Source organism: Silene latifolia, chromosome 8 (assembly GCF_048544455.1).
Source record: "Silene latifolia isolate original U9 population chromosome 8, ASM4854445v1, whole genome shotgun sequence".
NCBI lineage: Eukaryota > Viridiplantae > Streptophyta > Magnoliopsida > Caryophyllales > Caryophyllaceae > Silene > Silene latifolia.
In genome coordinates this window covers 49,686,333-49,706,243 of record NC_133533.1, presented here as the reverse complement: position 1 = coordinate 49,706,243, position 19,911 = coordinate 49,686,333, and the positions used below count along the sequence as shown (strand labels likewise).

The 19,911-nt window shown below is 38.5% G+C and overlaps 2 protein-coding genes across 2 annotated transcripts; both read left to right on the top strand.

The window, feature by feature from the left end:
• Positions 1–459: 459 nt before the first annotated feature.
• LOC141594346 (uncharacterized) lies at positions 460–4,282 on the top strand. The gene is made up of 7 exons (XM_074414425.1): positions 460–717; positions 887–1,211; positions 1,282–1,380; positions 2,134–2,208; positions 2,313–2,417; positions 2,504–2,908; positions 3,965–4,282. The coding sequence occupies exons 2-6, from the start codon at positions 1,074–1,076 to the stop codon at positions 2,879–2,881; spliced, it is 795 nt and encodes a 264-aa protein (XP_074270526.1). The 5' UTR covers positions 460–717; positions 887–1,073; the 3' UTR covers positions 2,882–2,908; positions 3,965–4,282.
• A 3,231-nt stretch (positions 4,283–7,513) lies between these two features.
• Positions 7,514–15,216, top strand: LOC141595146 (protein LATERAL BRANCHING OXIDOREDUCTASE 1-like). The gene is made up of 3 exons (XM_074415119.1): positions 7,514–7,753; positions 14,808–15,055; positions 15,159–15,216. Exons 1-3 carry the CDS (start codon positions 7,514–7,516, stop codon positions 15,214–15,216), a joined length of 546 nt encoding a protein of 181 aa, XP_074271220.1.
• The last annotated feature ends 4,695 nt before the right edge of the window (positions 15,217–19,911 follow it).

The following is a 19,911-nucleotide window of genomic DNA, read 5'->3' as shown; positions in this document are numbered from 1 at the left end:
CTTGCAAAATCATCCTTGAACTCAAAGGTATTTTTTTATATTTATGTTGTCTTTAAATTTAATATAGTACTGAATCGTAGTATGATGCAGTTTGGTAGTTTTGTCTATGCTGAATGGTTCTATAGGAATGATGCTCGGTTATATGCCTTAGCGTTAGTTGTTACCCGCAACCCCTTTCATTCTTAACGTTATTTAAAATAGTTGTGAGATGTCATAAACTTGTGACCGTCACAATTCACAAGTAAGAATTTGTGACCAATGTGTAAATTGTTGTAGTTAGATGTAAAACTTTGTTGGTTTCCACTAGGGAATCCCCTGATTACTATTACTATTGTTATTGTAGAAGCGCGAATTAGGTTTCAGATTTTCAGGGATTCTGTTATTGCGTTGAGAATTGAGATGTAAAGTGCTGCGAATTTTTGTTGTTTGGAGTGTGGAGGTATATTGATCATTTAGCCACAAAGGCGTGTGCAAATGACTGTTAGTTAGTATTTCTGTTGTTTGGAGTGTTGCGGTATATTGATCAGTATAGCCACAAAGGCGTGTGCAAATGACTATGAGTTGGTATTTTGGAGTAGACTTGAGTACTTGTGGAGGTAATTGAAACCTAGAAATATCGTAGCATTGGTAACGTGAACCCAGTCGGAAGTCACGTTTTCCTATAACATAATATCAGATCCTGAGAAAAGGCGCATGTATGATTCAGCTGGTTTTGAGGTGAGAAATAGTCGGAGGCATCTTATAGGAAAAAAGTAGGTTGAGTGTGGTTGTCATTTAATATTATTTGGTATTGTTACAGTTGAAATGTAGCTCACAAAAAAATTGGCTATTCCGTTTACAATCCCCATATGTCTAGTTGGTCTAAAAATATGTATTTGTCCCTTAGGCGGTTGAATCTGAAAGTCAAGAGCTCGAGTTAGATCTTTCAAGTTTGGGAACTATAAATACAGTATTTGCCGCACTGTTTAGGTTAGCTGCTTTTGCTTCTCTGTTTGAAATGTAAATCATTTGGAGTTATCTATTTATATGAAGTTTGGTGGTGAGAAATATTACGGGCCTTAACCTTATATTACATGTTTTGTTCTTCACCGTTGAACTGTAAACTTGGTGTACCTATCAAGACCACGGTCTCTGCAACAATATTGGAAGAGGCATTAAATGGTAGGGTAACTGTATCACCTCTTCCCTTTGGGTCACCGTTGTTAAGAAAAGTAAGTCCCGTATGTCTTAATCGCACAAATTCTTATTAATCTATTGGTTTGAGCCCTCTTTGCTTTGCAGGTTGATAAACAATCTGCTCATTTTTATTCTGTTTACAATCAAGATGATGCTCGAGGTGGACTAGTTTGTCGGGTGCAATCAGATAAAAGCAAATTCAAGGTATGTGTAATATCATGATCTGATATTTTAATCGTGTCGTGTAGTTAATCATGCTCATCAAGGTGGCGGAAAGACCTGACCAATCCGGTTCGCTACTAAATCCAAAACAACTAATACATTATTCAAAGGTTCTTAAAACTTAAAAGTAAACTTCTATTTTATTATTAAGCTCGCTTCGCACATTCCCCATTCAAAGGTGGTAGATAATGAAGGAAATATTGAAAAGGTCAGCGATCCAATTCAACCGCATGATGTATGGTGTACTAAGGGGAGGTATTGTGTCACTTTTAATGAATTTCATCAGCCACTCAAAAAGGAAGGACACATCCTCGTTAAATTCATTGGTAATATGGCTCGGAAGGAAAGATTTTGTCCACTTGGAGAGACAAATTGGCACCGTGTGCCTGAAATTTTCAAAGTTGAAATCATCAAGTGTATTAGGGTATGTTGTTACTAACTTCATAACATGGATAATTGTGCTAGTTTGGTCAGCTCATATTTTTTTGTTTAAATTAACCTTTTTTTTTCGAATGATCATTTTGTTATTCCCGATGGTGATGGCTATGACAAAGGTATTTTGAAGCGTGTAGGCAATAGTGTGAGACAATATATAGTGGATTATTGGTATTCTGACAAGGGAAAGGTATTTGCCCAAAATTAAATAGTTGTTTTCATTATCTTCACTATTTTTTCATTATGTCAGCACTCTATGTAATGTCTATTTTATTTAATGCGGAAATTTTCTGAATGCAGAAAAGAGCCCGTGCATCACAAAATCATGTTCACACAACCGGGTCAATAAGCTATGCTAATATACGGGCGGAGTTTGTAAATATTTTATCCTTTATTGATGATTACCACCATCTTTACATTTATTTAGAATTAAATACAAGCTTAGGTGTATAAGCTAATTACTCACTGATGACTCACAGGAAGAAAAGAACAAAAGGGAACCAACTGAATTGGAGGTTTTCAAGCAAACTCATATGAGGAAAGATGGGTCATATGTGAAAGATACAATAACGGAAGAACTTGTGGTACTCGTATATAATAAAAATGTTTGATGTACTCTTAACATTTCTTGTAAATTGAAACATACTAAGCATTTTTTTAATGTGTGCAGTTGGATGCTGATACTTATGTTCAATCTAAACTTGCAACTAATCCTACCAAGCCCAAAGCGCAAATCCAAAATGAAGCTTTCAGTAAACTAATTTATGGGGAAGATATCCCTAAACGCCCGTTAGGCTATGATTTCGGCGTGAAAGGAAGTGATGTATTTGGGGTGCACGGTATTTTAAGGAAAGATACTTTTAAATCTGGAGATAGTAGTTCTTTGGAACTCAAGCATGTGGAAAAGGTGCAAAATATGGAAAAGGTTGTTCTAAGTTTGACTAAGGACAAAGAAGAGCTACAAACCAAGTTGAATGAGACGAATAGCATCTTGTATAAAATCTTGGAAGTTATGAGTTCGGGAATGCCGCCCCCCGAGATAGCCTAACTTGCAAAATCATCCTTGAACTCAAAGGTATTTTTTTATATTTATGTTGTCTTTAAATTTAATATAGTACTGAATCCTAGTATGATGCAGTTTGGTAGTTTTGTCTATGCTGAATGGTTCTATAGGAATGATGCTCGGTTATATGCCTTAGGGTTAGTTGTTGCCCGCAACCCCTTTCATTCTTAACGTTATTTAAAATAGTTGCGAGATGTCATAAACTTGTGACCGTCACAATTCACAATTAAGAATTTGTGACCAATGTGTAAATTGTTGTAGTTAGGTGTAAAACTTTGTTGGTTTCCACAAGGGAATCCCCTGATTACTATTAGTATTGTTATTGTAGAAGCGCGAATTAGGTTTCAGATTTTCAGGGATTCTGTTATTGCGTTGAGAATTGAGATGTAAAGTGCTGCTTATTTTTGTTGTTTGGAGTGTGGAGGTATATTGATCATTTAGCCACAAAGGCGTGTGCAAATGACTGTTAGTTTAGTATTTCTGTTGTTTGGAGTGTTGCGGTATATTGATCAGTATAGCCACAAAGGCGTGTGCAAATGACTATGAGTTGGTATTTTGGAGTAGACTTGAGTACTTGTGGATGTAATTGAAACCTAGAAATGTCGTAGCATTGGTTTTGGTCTCTGTCGGAGTTTTAGGTGTGTCTACTTTTTGTAGATATGACGATTCTTGAGTATATTACTGAGTGTTACCCCTCCCCCCCCAAACTGCTTGATTTTTATCATCCGGATATCTAAGTGAAAATAAGGGTGATAAGAATGAAAATGGTAAGAAACTAAGAACAACGTGAACCCAGTCGGCCAGTCTTTATATGAAAATTGTAAGAATCAGAGTCGGAGCTGAGGGAGTAGCATATTTGGCATGTAATAAATAGCTAGTAACTGTAGCGGTTAGTGTAAGGTAAGTGCTAGCGCTGTTTAGTGTTCATTAAGGTTCATGTAATCATCTTTTTTTTTTTTTTTATGTATGGTTTCTTAAGTATGTAGTATTTTGATTTCTTTTCGTTATTAGTAGCACAACTTCCTACTTGATTGCTTTGTTAATGATATTTAATTTCCTTGCATGTAGATATCAGACTCAACTAATGGTGGCGGTGCATCCGGATAGAAAGACCAAATTTCGAATTCACTTTCTGGAGTAGATTGGTTGCACCTTTTGGCTTAAATCTAATCCTTTCGAAACAATTTATTATTTTTGCGTAAAAGCATTAATATGGATATTTCTTATTTCTATTGTTCGGATGAAATAATTACGATATTTTTTTTTTTTTGAATTTTGAAAGCATGTAATTTGATAATTGCAATTTTAATTTATGGTATAAAATTTTGTTTTGGTTCAGTCAAATTAATGTTTTTTATACACACTTTAATTTATGATATCATTAGCTGATAATTTATATGATTTAATTCAAATCGTATTGACGAAGATAGTATTAGTGAATTTGTCTAGTGACAGGAAAAAAGCTAGCGTAGAGAAATTCAAAATTTCGACGCAAAGAAGTGTAGATAAACTTTGACGCTTAAAACTGTCGCTGCTCTCGACACATAAAAGCGTCGATAAGGTTGACGCTAAAAACCGTCAAAAATTCCTAACGCCCCAAAAAACCACGCTTTTAAAAGCGTCGAGAAGTAAAATGGCGACGCTTTTAAGCGTCGAGAATAGCCCAATAAAGCGTGGGCAAAGTAAGGTGTGTGTAGTAGTGGATGATCAGTTGATTGCTTTATACACTTGTCTTACTTTGATTATTCAGTAACTAACCCCGTTGATGTTTTATAAAACCTGTGGTGATCCATTCGGGGATGGTGAGCAGGATGTAACAAGTGATGCAGATGTTTAGCTATGGGACAGTCTTGGGGAGTCACCACTTCAAGTCTAGCTTCCGCTGTTACGAGTTTAGCTGTCTTTATTTCAGTTGTATTGAGATCCTTGTACTTTTATTAAGAGTTGGTCTAAGACAATGTAATCGCTAACTCTTTATACTTCAATAAACGTTGTTTGGAATTGGTAACTTTGATATACTAACCTCGGGAAACCGAGATGGTAACAGCCTTTCATGCTAGGGTAGTCCTTGGTAAGGTACCTTGGTATGAGGAGGTGTTACAGAAGTTGGGGAAGGGGAGCAAGAAGAAGAAAAGAGAAGTAGACAAGGATAAGGAAAAAGCAGATAAGAGAAGTAGAAAGGGACGAAGAAAGAAGAAATTCGTTGGGTATTAGCTGTAACACGTTTTGACAGCATCTTGTACGTTTTTTTTTTAATGTTGTAACAACCAATAGAAATACAACACTTGGAAGGTCACCAACATTACCATTGTCTCAACTCAAGGTCACCAATTGGCCCTATCTAATTCAAGGTCATCCTAAACAACATCGATTTACTAGTTAATTACATCATTAGTGTGACCCAACAAGGCCAAGGTCACGACCCGATTGGTGACCTTGCTTGGGCATGGTCTAAGTGTTACTCAATACTAGTGTATGCGATCACAACTCGTTACTAATACAGCATGGCTACATAATCACCCTTTACAATGAAATTCGGAATACCACCACCACCAATTAAGTAAAAACAAAAATCACATCATGAGTATCATCTCTTATGACTTTATTAACTAAATTAGTTGACATCTACTCTTGGTTAATAATGTTAAGCAGTAACTAGATTGTAACTAAATTAGTTGACATATATTTTTGATTAATAAGTTTAAGCATTAACTTGATTATGATGAGAATAATAAAAGTTGAAGATATAGTTGATATTTCAAAAATGCGTAAGAAAAAAACATTCTAAATAAAATATGGGTTTTATTTTGGAAGCTTTATGATACAAAATTTCTTCCTTTTTTAATGTATGGAAAAAAAAGTAGTTTCTCGCCCTGTGCATCAAAATTCTCATAACCGGCCCTAAGTATAAAGTGTAAGCGTTTACAAAATAACTACCAGTTTGTTGTTATTACTTGTATATGCCCCGTGCAATGAATGCACAATTTATACAAAATTTTGTTTTTTAGTTTATTATTTGTAGATTTTAAATTGATGGTTCATTAATTTTTTTCGTTTCTCATCCATGTATTTTAATTTGAGGAAAAAAATTAAATTAAAAAAACAATTAAGAGAAATAATTAATGTCATGAAATGTATATTTCAATGAAAATAAAATTTTTACACAAAATAAATGAATTACTGTATTTTGTAGATTTTTTCTACTGCCATATTTTTTAGTTACAACAATTTTTTTTAAAGTCGGTGATAATTTTCATCATCAAAAGTCAAAAGACAAATATTTTGTGTGGGAAAATTATACAAAATCTCGTAAGAGCAAGTGAGAGAGAGAAGGGTGTGAAAGATCTTTTGATCGTCACAAGCAAAATTTGTGCCTTTATGGTAGTAAGTGGATTATACATAGAGGCGGAAATCACTGACACGACCCGAAAACACGACACGAATCCGACACGAAGTTAGCGGGTTAGGGTCGAGATGTTGCAACCCATTTAAGTAATTGGGTTGACTCTACACAACACGAAACTTAAATGGGTCAGGTTAGGGTTGATGTCTTTTGACACGAATCCGACACGAATAACCCATTTATTTAAATTTGTCATAATATATTTGGCTTGAGTCAATAATTCAACAAGACAACTAACAAATAGCATTTTCATGTATCATTTTGTGGGATAATAGTTTTATAACACGTAGTTTATTGTATTAGTTTATTGAGCTAAACGGGTTAAGCGGGTTAAAATGACCTGCTTAAAGATAAATGGGTTAAACAGGTCGGGTTGGCTTATAGAAAATTAAATGGGCCGGGTTAGGGTTGAGACAAATGACCCGTTTATGTAATTGGGTCAGGTTAGGGTAGTGGTGACCCGTTTAATATTGACCCGAACACGAACACGACACGACCCGACCTGTTTGCCAGGTATAATTATACATCTGATGTAATACATCAGATGGTATAGTTTTTGAGCATTAAGATAAAAGTTTTTGAGTTTTAATCTAAAATTTTTTAGTTTTATTATAAAGTTTTTGAGTTTGTTTACTTAAACTTTAATCTCAAAAAGTTACATATAAACTCAAAAAAGTTACATATAAACTCAAAAAAAATTGATTTTTTACATTATAAAACTAAAATGTAATTTATACTCTATAGTACTTGAAAAAAATACCCAAAAACTCAAAAAGTTATTAAGTATGATGTAGTACACCAAATCTACAATCCTTTTTCTCCCTTTATGGTCATAAAAATAGGCCCACTTCTACTTTGTGATGTTTTAAGTGTTCAATTTTAGAACTTTTCTTATTCTTTTGAAGATAAGGGATTTTAATTCTCCTAAAAACATTGATTTGTTTTGATTTTTATCCATTTTTGATGAAATATATCCTGAAAACTTAGAAAAAACAAATTAAATAATTAAATTAAAATAGTTACAAATCAAAGTTGATTTCTTCCTTTAATATTTGTCAAAATTGAAAAATTTAGCTAATTATATTTTCAGTCTACCAAAGATTAAGATTTTAGAATAGACTATAAATAGACAAGATTTATTAGAAAATAAGTGTATTAATCCAATTTATAGGTGTTAACATTCGTGTCTTCCCCTCAACTTACAAATATAATATATGGCTTCACAATCACCCCTTACAATGAAATTTGAAGTACCAACACCACCAGCTGAAGTGGTGAGTAAAATAAGTGAAAAGGAAATCACAGAAAAATATATCTACAGTTCAGGCATAAAGCAAGAGAACTCGTCGCTTCCTTACATGGATCCAGCCTTAGTTGATTTTCAATTACTTTTACATTCCGACGAAGAACTTCAAAAATTTGGGTCACTTATCAATTCTTGGGGTTCTTTTCAGGTACATGTTTTTATTATATTGCATTACATTTGTTATAATAAACATCTTGATAATATACTTCAGTTACTATTATTACATTTATTTTACAAATAATACCACAAAAATATATCAACAACTTTTCAAAATATTTTTTTTTATGATACATATTAGACAAACCGACATATTAAAACCAAAAACAGTTAGTATATTATAGGGGCTTTCCCTCCTGTATCTCTGAAATACTAATTGCACCCTTAAACTTGATTAGTCAAGTTTAAGAGTATAATTAGAACTATGCCAACCGCAGGGGTACGATTAGAAAAAATGAAAATTTCAGAGATAAAAGAGAGAAAAACCCTATATTATATAACCTATATATTTTATAACGCATTACAAGTGCTCTATGATTATAAAAACCAAGAGAAAGGAGATTCACTCCATCAAATTTGACATCCACTATCATTCTCCTTTTAATAAAAGTCGTATTTTCTCTTCAGTTACGACCTCGTCTACTTTTTTTCGGTTATACTAGGTAGTCCGGGGTCTCTAATCCCCTTTGTTTATATTTTGAACGAACGATTTGTACTAGTTTATTTTATTTATGAATGTGTATTGTTGTCCAAAAAAACAAAACAAAACAAGTGCTCTAAACCAAGCTATCTAAGAATTGATGCTAGTATGTCATACTTATATACTCCTTCTATTGCGCGATCATTTGTTTACCTATTTATTATTAGGTTTTTTATTCATTGTTCACCTTTACATATTAGCAATATTTCTAATGGTAATTTGATGTGTCACATTCAATTATTATCTCCTTGTTATCCGTTAACATTTAACAACCACCACAAATGGCTCCATCATCGTTGTTTTAACCTTAGAGGTAAAGGTAAACAAATAATTGAGACGGAAAGAATATAAATTCTATGAATAGCGACACTAGCAGAACTTTAAACCAAATTAATTTAAATAAACTTAGGCAAGGTTAAGGTGGATACTCATATGACGCTAAATGATGCGAAGTAAAAGATATAAATAGAAAAGGCATGATAAATAACAAATATAAACACAAAGCTAAGCAAATAACAAAAGTATGTACAATAATTATTTTATAAATAAATAGAAAAAAAATAGTAAATAATAAATGGGTATTAAGAAGAACAACAAATAGAGTGACGTATAGTAGAATTATCTTTTTAATTAGTTTTGTTGGAAATTTTATATTACTACCAAACCTAATCAATTTCACCATTATTTCTCAGTATATAAATTTGTTTCAACTTTCAAATATATCAAAATAACAAGGTGAAATATTTAGTTTTAAATAACTCAGGTGGCCGGTCAAATTTTATTGAGTTTAGATCATTTATTCAGTTTTTATGGTTTATCTTGTATCCGAATACTTTAACATCTTGACACACCATTTTCAAACAATAAAAATCGGTATATCAAAGTGTTTATGTGTCATTAGAAATAGCAATGGGGCACAAGATAAAACTAGGTATGACAATGGATCCAGGATCCGCTCCAAATCCGCAAGAACTGACCCGCATGGATCAGATACGGATCCTAATTTTTGTGACCCGTTGGATATGAATCAAGTCTGGATCCATTACTTATAAAATGAATCTAGAGCTGGATCTCATCACTCAGATCCAAATCCAATATTAATCCGCGGACCCATTTTCAATTAAAAAGAAAAAAACTATTAAATTACTCGTTTACCGACTTCATAAATTATTAGTTATAGCATAAAATAAATAAAATTGGTAGTAAATGACATGACTTAGTAATTGTTACTAGCAATGCCATTTAATTTGGCCGCTGACATTAAATTTTGTAGATTTTATGCCACTTTGTAATTCTAAAAGATGAAGTTGGAATGCTACGATGTGCGTACAAAATGCCACAATATGCGAGTGACTTAGTCTATTATTAACACACTTAATTTGGCATGGGTAGTTAGTGTTACTTAACTCATAATGTTATTGTGTTTGTTGTTTAATTTGCTATTGACTTAGGTCCTTATAGGATCCAAATCTGACCCGGATCCGTCGGATATGGATCTTAGAAAATTGGATCTGTCAGATCTGGATCCATGTGGGAAATGCGGATCTGGATCTGGATCCAGCTAGATCCGGTCCAAATACGACCCGTTGTCACCCGTAGATAAAATAATAAATAGGACAGAGGATTTCCAATGAAATTTTATAGGATGTTGATTTTCACGGTACGCATGTTATTCTCGCACTAATTTTTTTTTACTATTACACTCTTCTCATTTTCCCTTTTATTTCTCTCTAATTTGTTCTCCTCTTAATCCTTATCTCATCCCATTTCCTCCCCACCAACCATCACCATCAACTACAACCGGTAATTACTCCTTACACCATCATCGACCATGATTATTATTATTATTATTATTATTATTATTATTATTATTATTTTATTATAAGATGCGCGCAGCTTTCATTAAAATAAAAATAAAAGGTTTACATGAAATTGGTGGGGAGCCGAGAGACAATCTGGGCTCCCACACCCTTAGCAATAGCGAAGCTAAGTCTAGTAAAAATGTAAGCGGCTACCCGATCACCCGCATCCTGAGATACGGAGAATTTCTGGATCCGCTTGAGCAAGGCAACAACATCCGAACCCAACTCCCCAAGAGAAGAGAAAGAGAAAGGTAGGAAACCATAACCCGCTACCGCGCACAAATCCCCATACTTAGCACACTTTCGCCTGGCGATTTGAGCAAAGATCGCCCACAACCCGGCCCGCACAAAATCCGCCAACCCCGGTCTAAGTCAATGGTGAAGAACCCACATCGGGTCAGTCGACGCACACATCACGCCCCGTCCCAAGAATAAAGCAATAAATCCGCAGGACGGCGAGCCACCATGCCCATCAACCAAACCGATATCAACCTCCTTCCCATGATAATGCGGATCTATAGCAGATTTCGAAAAGAGTGTCCCGGACAAGGTTATGCTGATGTTTAACGCCCACAGTACCAAAAGACAAGAAACAGTGTGGTCCCCAAAAACATCCTCAAGCAAAACCCGAGAGCAAGCGGGGACGGGGCCTAGATATCGTGAATAACGGAACACCCGGACGATACCCCAAAGACACTACGGTAAGTCCTCCCGTTCATAGTCCGCCCCAACCCCGAGATAGGAACCGCACGTAACCAATCGGAGGAGTGAGAACCTGCCGAGATCGCCATAAAGCAAGCTGGCGCGGTGTCAAAGAGAAAACAGACTACGAGGCAAAGCAAGAACCGTCGTGAAATAAATACTGTCAATTTCTTCATAAGTTTGGGGGCGCAATTTCACTAGGGTGACCTAATATATCGAGAACTCGTAGTCGCAGTAAACACTGCGTGGCATCCTCAAAAGCGGGGCCAGCTGACTACAACACCGAAGGGCCGAGGAGCTTAGCCGCAAACCAGATCGCAAGCGGGACGCAATAAAAGCATAAAATAAAACATCTCCCGCCGCATAGACACCAAGTCCACCAAGATGAAAAGGGAATGTAGCAAGGCGCCACCGCCAATCCCCAAAACCCGGCCCGACGCGCGGTGACAATACGTTCAAGCTAGAACGCAGAGCGGCATCAAAAGGAAGATGGACGGACCCAAAAACACTAGGGGAGCAAGTACGAAGGGAGAAATAAAGCTTAGAAATACCAAAGACAAGCTCGAAGAAGAAGCAAATCACATTGCGGGTCCTCAATCCTCGCAACCAAGTCCATTAGCTCAATGGTCTTAGTTACTCTCGTCGCCACAATCTCACCGCTAAAAGCGGGACAAGTCCGACAGGTCCTCCCAATCTTTTTGTAACACCGCGCAATGGCCGAGAAATAGAAGTGGGGAAAACCCCGGAAGCCGGCTCCGTGGGTCCTCACAGCCAAAAGACCTCCGTCTTGGAGACATTAAGGTGTAAACCAAAACGAGGGCCATCCAACCTAATCAAGTCCAAAACCTTCCCCACCTCCAAAGTATCACCCACAATGGTGCCATCATCTAAGTACCATGCCTGCAAAGTGAGGTCAAAAGTGTTCCGGATCTTGCAAACCAAGGGATGCAAAACCAACGCAAAAATCAAAGGCCCCAACGGATCACCCTGCTGAACACCCTGACAAGACCACAAACAAGTGCTCCCCCATAAAAAAGGCGGGCCGGGCTGGAATAACAAAACTCCACCCATCGGGAGAGAGTCGGGCAACGACGGCGGACCTCCTGAAGCATGGTCGAACGGTCAACAAGGTTGAACGCATTCTGGAAATCAACCAGCAGCATAGAAAGCCCCACCTGACCCCCCCGAGCCTCAATGAGCCGGTTCAAGGCATGCAAGATAGCCTCTCCTCCACCGGACACACCCACCCCGAACTGAAGCCCATCAAAATAAGAAGATAAAGACGGGCCAACCATAGAAGCACCAACCTTAGAGACAAGCCGTCTCCAGACCGTACCAACAGCAATAGGACGAACTCCACCACCCAGTTTAACGAGTGGTGTGAGAGGGGCGCTGGCAATGTACTCACCCAGAGGAAGAAGACACCGGCCCTCAAGAAAAAGATTAACCACCCTAGTAATAGAAGCGATCAAATCATCGGAGATAGCCACAGCAGCGCCACTCAAACAGTCCATAAGGTGCTAGGCACGAAAATCATCCCTCCCACATGAAGTACCACGAGGGAAGCTCCGAATCATATCCAAGACCACCGCCGAAGAGGCAACCAGAGGATGATGATCCCCAGACAGAGGAGGCAATGAAGGAGGCGGGGCGACATGATGCTTCTCACGCAAGGCCACGAGAGTGGCATCGGAGTAGGGGGCGACCCCAGAGGAAGAAAGCACCGACAAAGACGACGATATAATGGCCATCAGAAATCTTCCGCCGGCATTAGCGGAGGTTAAGCTCACTCAAATCCAGATCCTCATCCACAGAATATGAAGAAGGACCCTCATCAAAGCACTCCTGCAACAACTGCCCCCCCCCCTGGTGTCCCCAAGCAAGTATAGCCACGGCAATACTCTCCTCCCGATCCGACGCCGAATAACAGACCGACACTCATGATTACTCCGAGGAGCGAAAGTCCTGAGCAAACAAAGTGGTAGAACAAGCAAACGAACCCAGCGGGAGAGATCACAGGGGGCATCAAACACCGCATCCAAGGCCCCTTTCAAAGCCCGGGCAAACCCAAGACGACACTTAGGAGGAATAGATTTCACGGTGCGAAGGCCTAAAGACAACAAACGATCCAGCGAAGATATAGACCACTGAACGAGCTCTACACTATCATCAGAAGAAACCGAAGTAGAAGGAGCCAAAGGTCTCGGAATACCATGAATATGGAAGGTGTAAATGCCATCAACACACCCCGGATGCTCCACAAAATCACCCCGACTATGCCGACATCTTGCTCTAACAGTACGGGTCATAAAACACACCCCATACAGCCAGAGCCCCATCCGTCTCAAAGAACTCTCGGCATTGGAATAAACAGTCAAACTATCAGTAAGAGTCTGACGCGTAAGGTCCAACGCACAGTCATGACAATGTCGGACCTGTAAATGTTTCTGCCAAGCTGCCTTTGTAAGGCCCTTACCATAACCATCCCGACACCCATGAAGACCCGAAAAAGGACAATGGTACCGCACAAGCTCGGGCATGAAGGAAGATAACCTCACACCCTACCTACACAAAAACCGATATAGCCACCAAAACAACCACCCGAACGAAAACCACCACACTGGCAACCGCACAAGCAGCCTGAGGCAAGACCCACTCCTGGACAAGGTGACCACCAACACACCACCCACTCCGGCGATGATCAACAACCACCCCAAGCAACCCCAAACCCCACGGCACTATCACCCCGCAACACCCACCACAACCACCACAAGGCAGCAGCAGCAAACAGTGGCCATACACAGCACTGACAGAGAAAAAGGAGCAGCAACCACGAGAAAAAGAAAAAATGAAACCGTAATGCGAAAAAGACCAAAACGAAACACATAAACTCACCGGAGTGTAAGCATGGGCAGGGCCGTCAGCCACCACAGCTATGACCGGCGACTTGAGGTCTGATGGCCAAAGGGTGGTGGCACCGTGAGTCAACCACCGCAGGCAGGCAGATGGAAAACATAGAAAAGACGACAGCAACCCACGCAGAAAAACCCTAGACGCAATACAACCACTGATAACCACCAACAAAGGGCTCCCCTGACCGGCGACGTGAGGTCTAATGGCCAGTGAGAATTGTGGGTGACATTTAACGGCGGCAGTACGTCGGGAAAACAGGCGAAATGTATGCCCTAAACAGCCGTCACACAAAACCACACAAAACCGAAACCGCAAAAACCCGAACAAAACACCACAGATGAACCCACGACCGACGGCGTGATGGGACCGGCGTGAGAAGACGGTGGTGGCAGTGGGTGAAAGACGGCGGCTGCAGGCGTGGTGATATGATAACAGTAGAGTTGCAGGGCAGTCGCAAATCGCCAAAACGCCAAATCGCCTCTCTCTCTCTCTCCTCACTATAATTATTATTATTATTATTATTATTATTATTATTATTATTATTATTATATATTAGAGTACATTACTTTTTTTGTACTTTTGTCGATGTAGTATATTAGGTGTTTGTACTGGGATAACTACGGCTAAAATATTTTACGGTGTATTACTTATTGAGTAAAAAAATGTAAAAAGAAAAAAAAAACATGCATGTATTGCGTAAATAAATTTTACAATCAAATGTACTACGTATTATATCTCAAGAAAAAAAGGAGAACAACAAAAAAACATGAAAACCCATATAACACCAAATTTGACCATTACCTCCATTGTCCATTAGCGCCAACCGTTAACCGTTGAGCATCGCTTGTTGCAGCCATCGGCCCTATTGGCCGCCATCGCTCGTGCCCCTCTCCCGGTTCTCTCATCCCTCTCGTACTCCTTAGGCCTCTATCTCTGGCTTCCTCGCCGATCACCAGCCATGCTCTCTCAACCGCTCCTCTAGCTGGTGACATTTGCAATATATAACCAGACTTTTGGTGACATTGCAGTTGGTAAATCATGGCATAACAAGCTCTAAACTTGATCAAGTAATTCAAGTCTACAAAGATTTTTTCGCGTTACCTGTAGAAGAGAAGCAAAAGTACATTCAAGTTCCAGGCCAGTTAGAGAGATGGGGAGGTGACACAATGTCTAAGGATCAGAATTTAAATTGGAATAACAGATTCCTCCTATTTATTTACCCGGTGGAACAAAGAAATCCCAAGTTTTGGCCTGATGAAAGCCTATCTAAATTCAGGTAACAAATTCACTTAACATGTGTACATTGATCTTTTCATATAAAATGTAACCTAAATATTTGAACTTTACGATTATAATATATTTACAATATAAATATGCAGGGAAATAGTTGAAGACTATGTTGCGGAGTTAAGAAAAATATTTGAAGTGGTGTGTTAAGCCATCTCTAAATTATGAGGGCTGATTTATATCGACGACGTTTTGGTAAATATCGACGACGTTTTTCATAAAAAAGACGATGACTGCCCTTTTGACTTTCTCTCTCTAAAAAAATTTCTCTCAAACTCAACTAAATGAAAAACAAAAAACAACAACAACAATTAACAATATGTCGGATCTCGATTCAACGGTACGTAAAAAACTTAATCAATTCAATATTTGCTTAATTTTCAATTTTTTTTGCGCATCGTTCATTCTATTCAATAGTTGAATTACTTGACATATTAACTTAGTAGTAGTGAATTTTTGAATTTTTTGCGTAATTCTGAAAATTGTCCCCCGAAAGATGAACCATGGCCAAAAGTTGGAAACCAACGTTCAGACCATGGTCCAAACGGTGGAAATCAACGTTTGCCATGGACCAAACCATGGATTTCCACGTTTGCCATGGTCCAAACGTTGGATTTCCACGTTTGGCCACAAAGATTTTTTTTTTAAAAAAAAAAAATTCTCCGTGGGCAAACGTGGGATTCCAATGTTTGGACCACGACCAATGTTGGTTTCCCACGTTTGGACCACGGCCAACGTTGGTTTTCCACGTTCGGACCATGGCAAACGTTGGTTTTCAACGTTTGGTCCATGGTCGATTGTTGAATCTCAACATTTAGTCCATGAACTAGTTCATTTTTTTTAAATCGTGTTTAATACGTTTATTTTCCGAATTTTTGAATTTATTTAAGTTTTCTAGTCGATGTGCGTTAATTTCTAACATCTTTTAATTGGTTTAATGCAATGAGAGATCGAAATGTAGTTGGTTTTTAGTAGAATTTGAGAGAAAATTATTTAGAGAGAGAAAATAGTGTAATTATGCAAAGGGCATTGTCGTCTTTTGGAATGAAAACGTCGACGATATTTACTAAAACGTCGACGATATTTACAAATCGGGTAAATTATTGAACTTGGAGGAGGACAACTTATTAAACAAGTATGCAAAAGATGGGATAATGGGTTTCAGAGTAAACCATTATCCTTCATGTCCATTCCCAGACAAAGTAGTTGGCCTAAAAGCACATTCTGATGTGCATATATTGACCTTTTTGTTGCAAGACAAAGAGGTTGAAGGACTCCATGTTGAGAAAGATGGCCAATGGTATAAAGTACCAATAGTTCCTGGTGCCCTTGTCATTAATACTGATGATATGTTGGAGGTAATTCCACCCTAACATTTTACACTAGTAACGAAAATAAGTTTTGAGATTAAGAGACGAAAATTTTCGAAGAAGAATTAATATTGCAAAGGAGCAAATTAGGAAAAGAAAAATATAAAACCTTTACTGTGAAGTATAAAATTTTCATTGTTGGGTTGAGACTGGTTAAGGCCTTACCCTTGAACCTAAACTTTAATGTAGAAAAAAAAACTATTTAGAAAAGTGTATAAACTATGTAATAGCATTGAAAACTATAAAACGACAAATAAAGAAAATGTTAAATCTTTTCTAAAATGACAAAAAAATTGAAACGGATGAAGTAGATTATCTTCAATACTTCAACAAGAAGACGGTATAACTAGTTCTAGATAAGTAGTTCGACTTTTAAATCTTATAATACAAATTGTAACAATAAGGAATGTTGCGCGGAAGCGTTGACGAGGACGGAAGTTAAGTTAGTGGTATTTTAGGATAGAAAGTGGACCGGAAGGACCTTTCCATATCCGTCTCGCATTAATTTGTCGAAGTTGTTTACAGTTGAGTCACTGGGCTACCGTAGTGAACTGAAATCCTGACATGACCTTTCTCTATTTGATAGTTTAAATCTATTTTCCTGCCTTTACTGCTCTTGTCTTTACTTCTCTTTACTTTAAACCTTCTAGTTTAGAAAACCAATTTAAACAACCCCCCATTTGTGACCAAATAGACGGACTTCTACAGATATCTTGCCTCCCTGAGGAGATCGACCTGACTTCCCTAGCTATATAGTTAGTTTAGTTAGTTTATTTTTGATAGGTATACGACAGACGTATCACTTTTCATCCAATTCAACATACAAATCACTTATCCTTCAACTTTTACTCCATACCTCCAATCCTCCACATCCAACATCCAACAATTCACAACACATGCCACTATGTACAAATACAAACCAATAGACAACACATACGGCCCTGACACGTAACCCATGTGACCGGTTTAAAATTGTAGGGCGATTTCGCGACTTTAGGACGTCTTCCAAGCATTTGCATTAGCTCCTACAACTTCTACCTCGGGTTCATTTAAATTGACTCCCTACGTTATTAGATTCATTGGTTACAGGTTTTATGATCGTCTCTCTGATACCACTTTGTGACACCCTCATACTCCAAGTGCCTTACTAGAACCGATCAGGTATAGAAACGTCACCATCTCGTTTTTCCGAGGCAATGATAATCAAATGACAATAACGAAACATAATTTAAATAGTAATAAAGTTTAAGTGATTACAATTCCAAAACCAAACTGACAAAAGTACAATACATGTTCTCAAAACCACATGTCTCAAACTACTAAAGTACGACAGCGGAAGACTCTAATCAGCTCGTGGTGACACATCCCATGTAGCCTAAATGCCTCTAATCAAACCTGTTCAACAACTGCTCACCATCCCCGAATAGATCACCACAGTTTTACAAAACAAAGACGGGTTCAGTACTAATTACACAACATAAATTACAACAAAACAAGTACCAAACAGCTCAATCGTCACATCCAATCCCAACTTCATAATCAATCTCCTCATAACTGACTACACACTAAAGTGTGTAATCCTGCCAGAGTACCCATCGCAACAGTTACTCCACACCGCCAGTGGGGGACCGCAGCCGTTCCCACCTAAGCCCTGCTCATCTCCATCGAGCGATAAACCCAAGTCCATTAATGTGCACATCCCTTCTGTGTCGGGTTCCATAGAAGGCGAATCATGGGCATGAAGCCACTCCCGCAAGTGACTCCACTCAGCTAGGGACGCACCCCGAAGAACACAGGCAGATAAACAATAACCATAACACCAAAATCAACAGCCGTCTGAATCAATCAACAATATACAATCACAACCGTCTGAGTCAATCAACAATCACTAACTACAGCACAATCACCACACATATCATGTAACTAATACTGAGTAGGGAAAACCCTACCTGGAATGCAAACACAAGGCAAACGATCTAGCAGCTGTCTCAAAATCTTTCTTCTACGAATCCTCCTCCTAATCATACAATCACTATTAACATAACAAATCATAAAAATCCCCAATTCCCAAAATTAGGGTTTAAACAAAGTCAACCAAATGCTATAAAAATGGTACGTGGATCTTACCCTTGATGCAAGGATCACTATTATGCAAAGAACAACGAAATCCGACCTCTCTAGCTCCGAGATTTGCCAATAATGTGAATATGGAGAACAACGTAGTTTGCAATCTCTTTTTGAGTTTATTAGGTTTATAAAAGTGTTTAGCAAAGATAACGGCGTATTATATATACTAATTCGCATTATTAACAAACCCGTCAAAATATTACCCGATAACCAATTTACTCGATCGAGTAAGTAACATACTTGATCGAGTGCCGCTTACTCGATCGAGTGCCAAGGCTACTCGATCAAGTACCCTACAGGCAGAACACTGTTTCGTAAATCAAAACACCCTTACTCGACAGAGTAAGGCCCTTTCGTTAGACTACTCTGAGACTCATAAAACCGTAGTATTACATTTTGAGAATCTCTAGACCACCCTCCTCCGTTAACCCACAAGGCACCACTTTGAATGATGTGTGCTGTGGCATTTCGGTTAAGCCTCGTCAAACGAATAATGACAAAAGCTCCACCATTACAAACCCCCCATCCGAATCATTACCCGGATGATCTCTTATTTCTTCGTTACCATGGGGGAACCAACGAAACTCAATGATAGTGTGCGAGAGTGTATATGGACGATGCTATCTACCCGAGGGGGAGGGAGTGCCGGATTAGGCTAGGTTTTTTGTGGTGAGTGAGACTAAACATAAGGAGAAAAAGGGAAGCATCAATTGTGGGGGACTTGTCACTCTTTTTGTGGCCAATTTAGTTGGTACAATTCCCGAAAACCAACCTCAATTGTGGGGTAACAATTCCTACAATGCCGCGAGGTTGGTTGAAACCCACATGATCAAAGTCTTGGATACGGTCCCATGAAGTTATTATTGGTTGGGAGAGAGAGATGTGCAACACATGAGATTACCAAGGAATGCCCCTCTTCCAAGCGGGTTGAGGGCCAGCGACTTCTATTGCCCCGCCGAGAGAGATTTACCCGAGGCACTACCACAAAGAGTGAGAAAGAGAAGAGCCGTATAGCCATCCTATAGTGCCCAACAAGTGGAGGAAAGAGAGGTTGATTTTATTGAGGAGGGATTCCATGATACCCGCCACATTCCTTCATCCCACCAACAACCTCAAGACACACCCATGCATGAAGCCGGGGTTTCCTCAACTCCGACCATGGAACCTTGGCAACATCAAATATTTCAATATTTTGAAGATACCCGTGGAACCTTGGAAACAATTAGTGGAAGGGTTGAGAGCTCTCATACTTGGCAACAACAATATGGGCTAAGGTTAGAGAGCTTGGAACAATTTCAAAATGCCTTTGAGGAGCACAAGAGGTTGGGGGATGAGGCCGAATTGGCCC

What these genes read in the sequence shown, in the direction of transcription:
- LOC141595146 (XM_074415119.1), top strand. Translation starts at nt 7,514, where the DNA reads ATGGCTTCACAATCACCCCTTACAATGAAATTTGAAGTACCAACACCA. An exon ending in ATTCTTGGGGTTCTTTTCAG is followed by an intron (nt 7,754 to 14,807) that starts GTACATGTTTTT and finishes GTGACATTGCAG; the next exon opens with TTGGTAAATCATGGCATAAC. An exon ending in GAAAGCCTATCTAAATTCAG is followed by an intron (nt 15,056 to 15,158) that starts GTAACAAATTCA and finishes ATAAATATGCAG; the next exon opens with GGAAATAGTTGAAGACTATG.
- LOC141594346 (XM_074414425.1), top strand. Translation starts at nt 1,074, where the DNA reads ATGTTTTGTTCTTCACCGTTGAACTGTAAACTTGGTGTACCTATCAAG. An exon ending in GGTCACCGTTGTTAAGAAAA is followed by an intron (nt 1,212 to 1,281) that starts GTAAGTCCCGTA and finishes TTTGCTTTGCAG; the next exon opens with GTTGATAAACAATCTGCTCA. An exon ending in CAATAACGGAAGAACTTGTG is followed by an intron (nt 2,418 to 2,503) that starts GTACTCGTATAT and finishes TAATGTGTGCAG; the next exon opens with TTGGATGCTGATACTTATGT.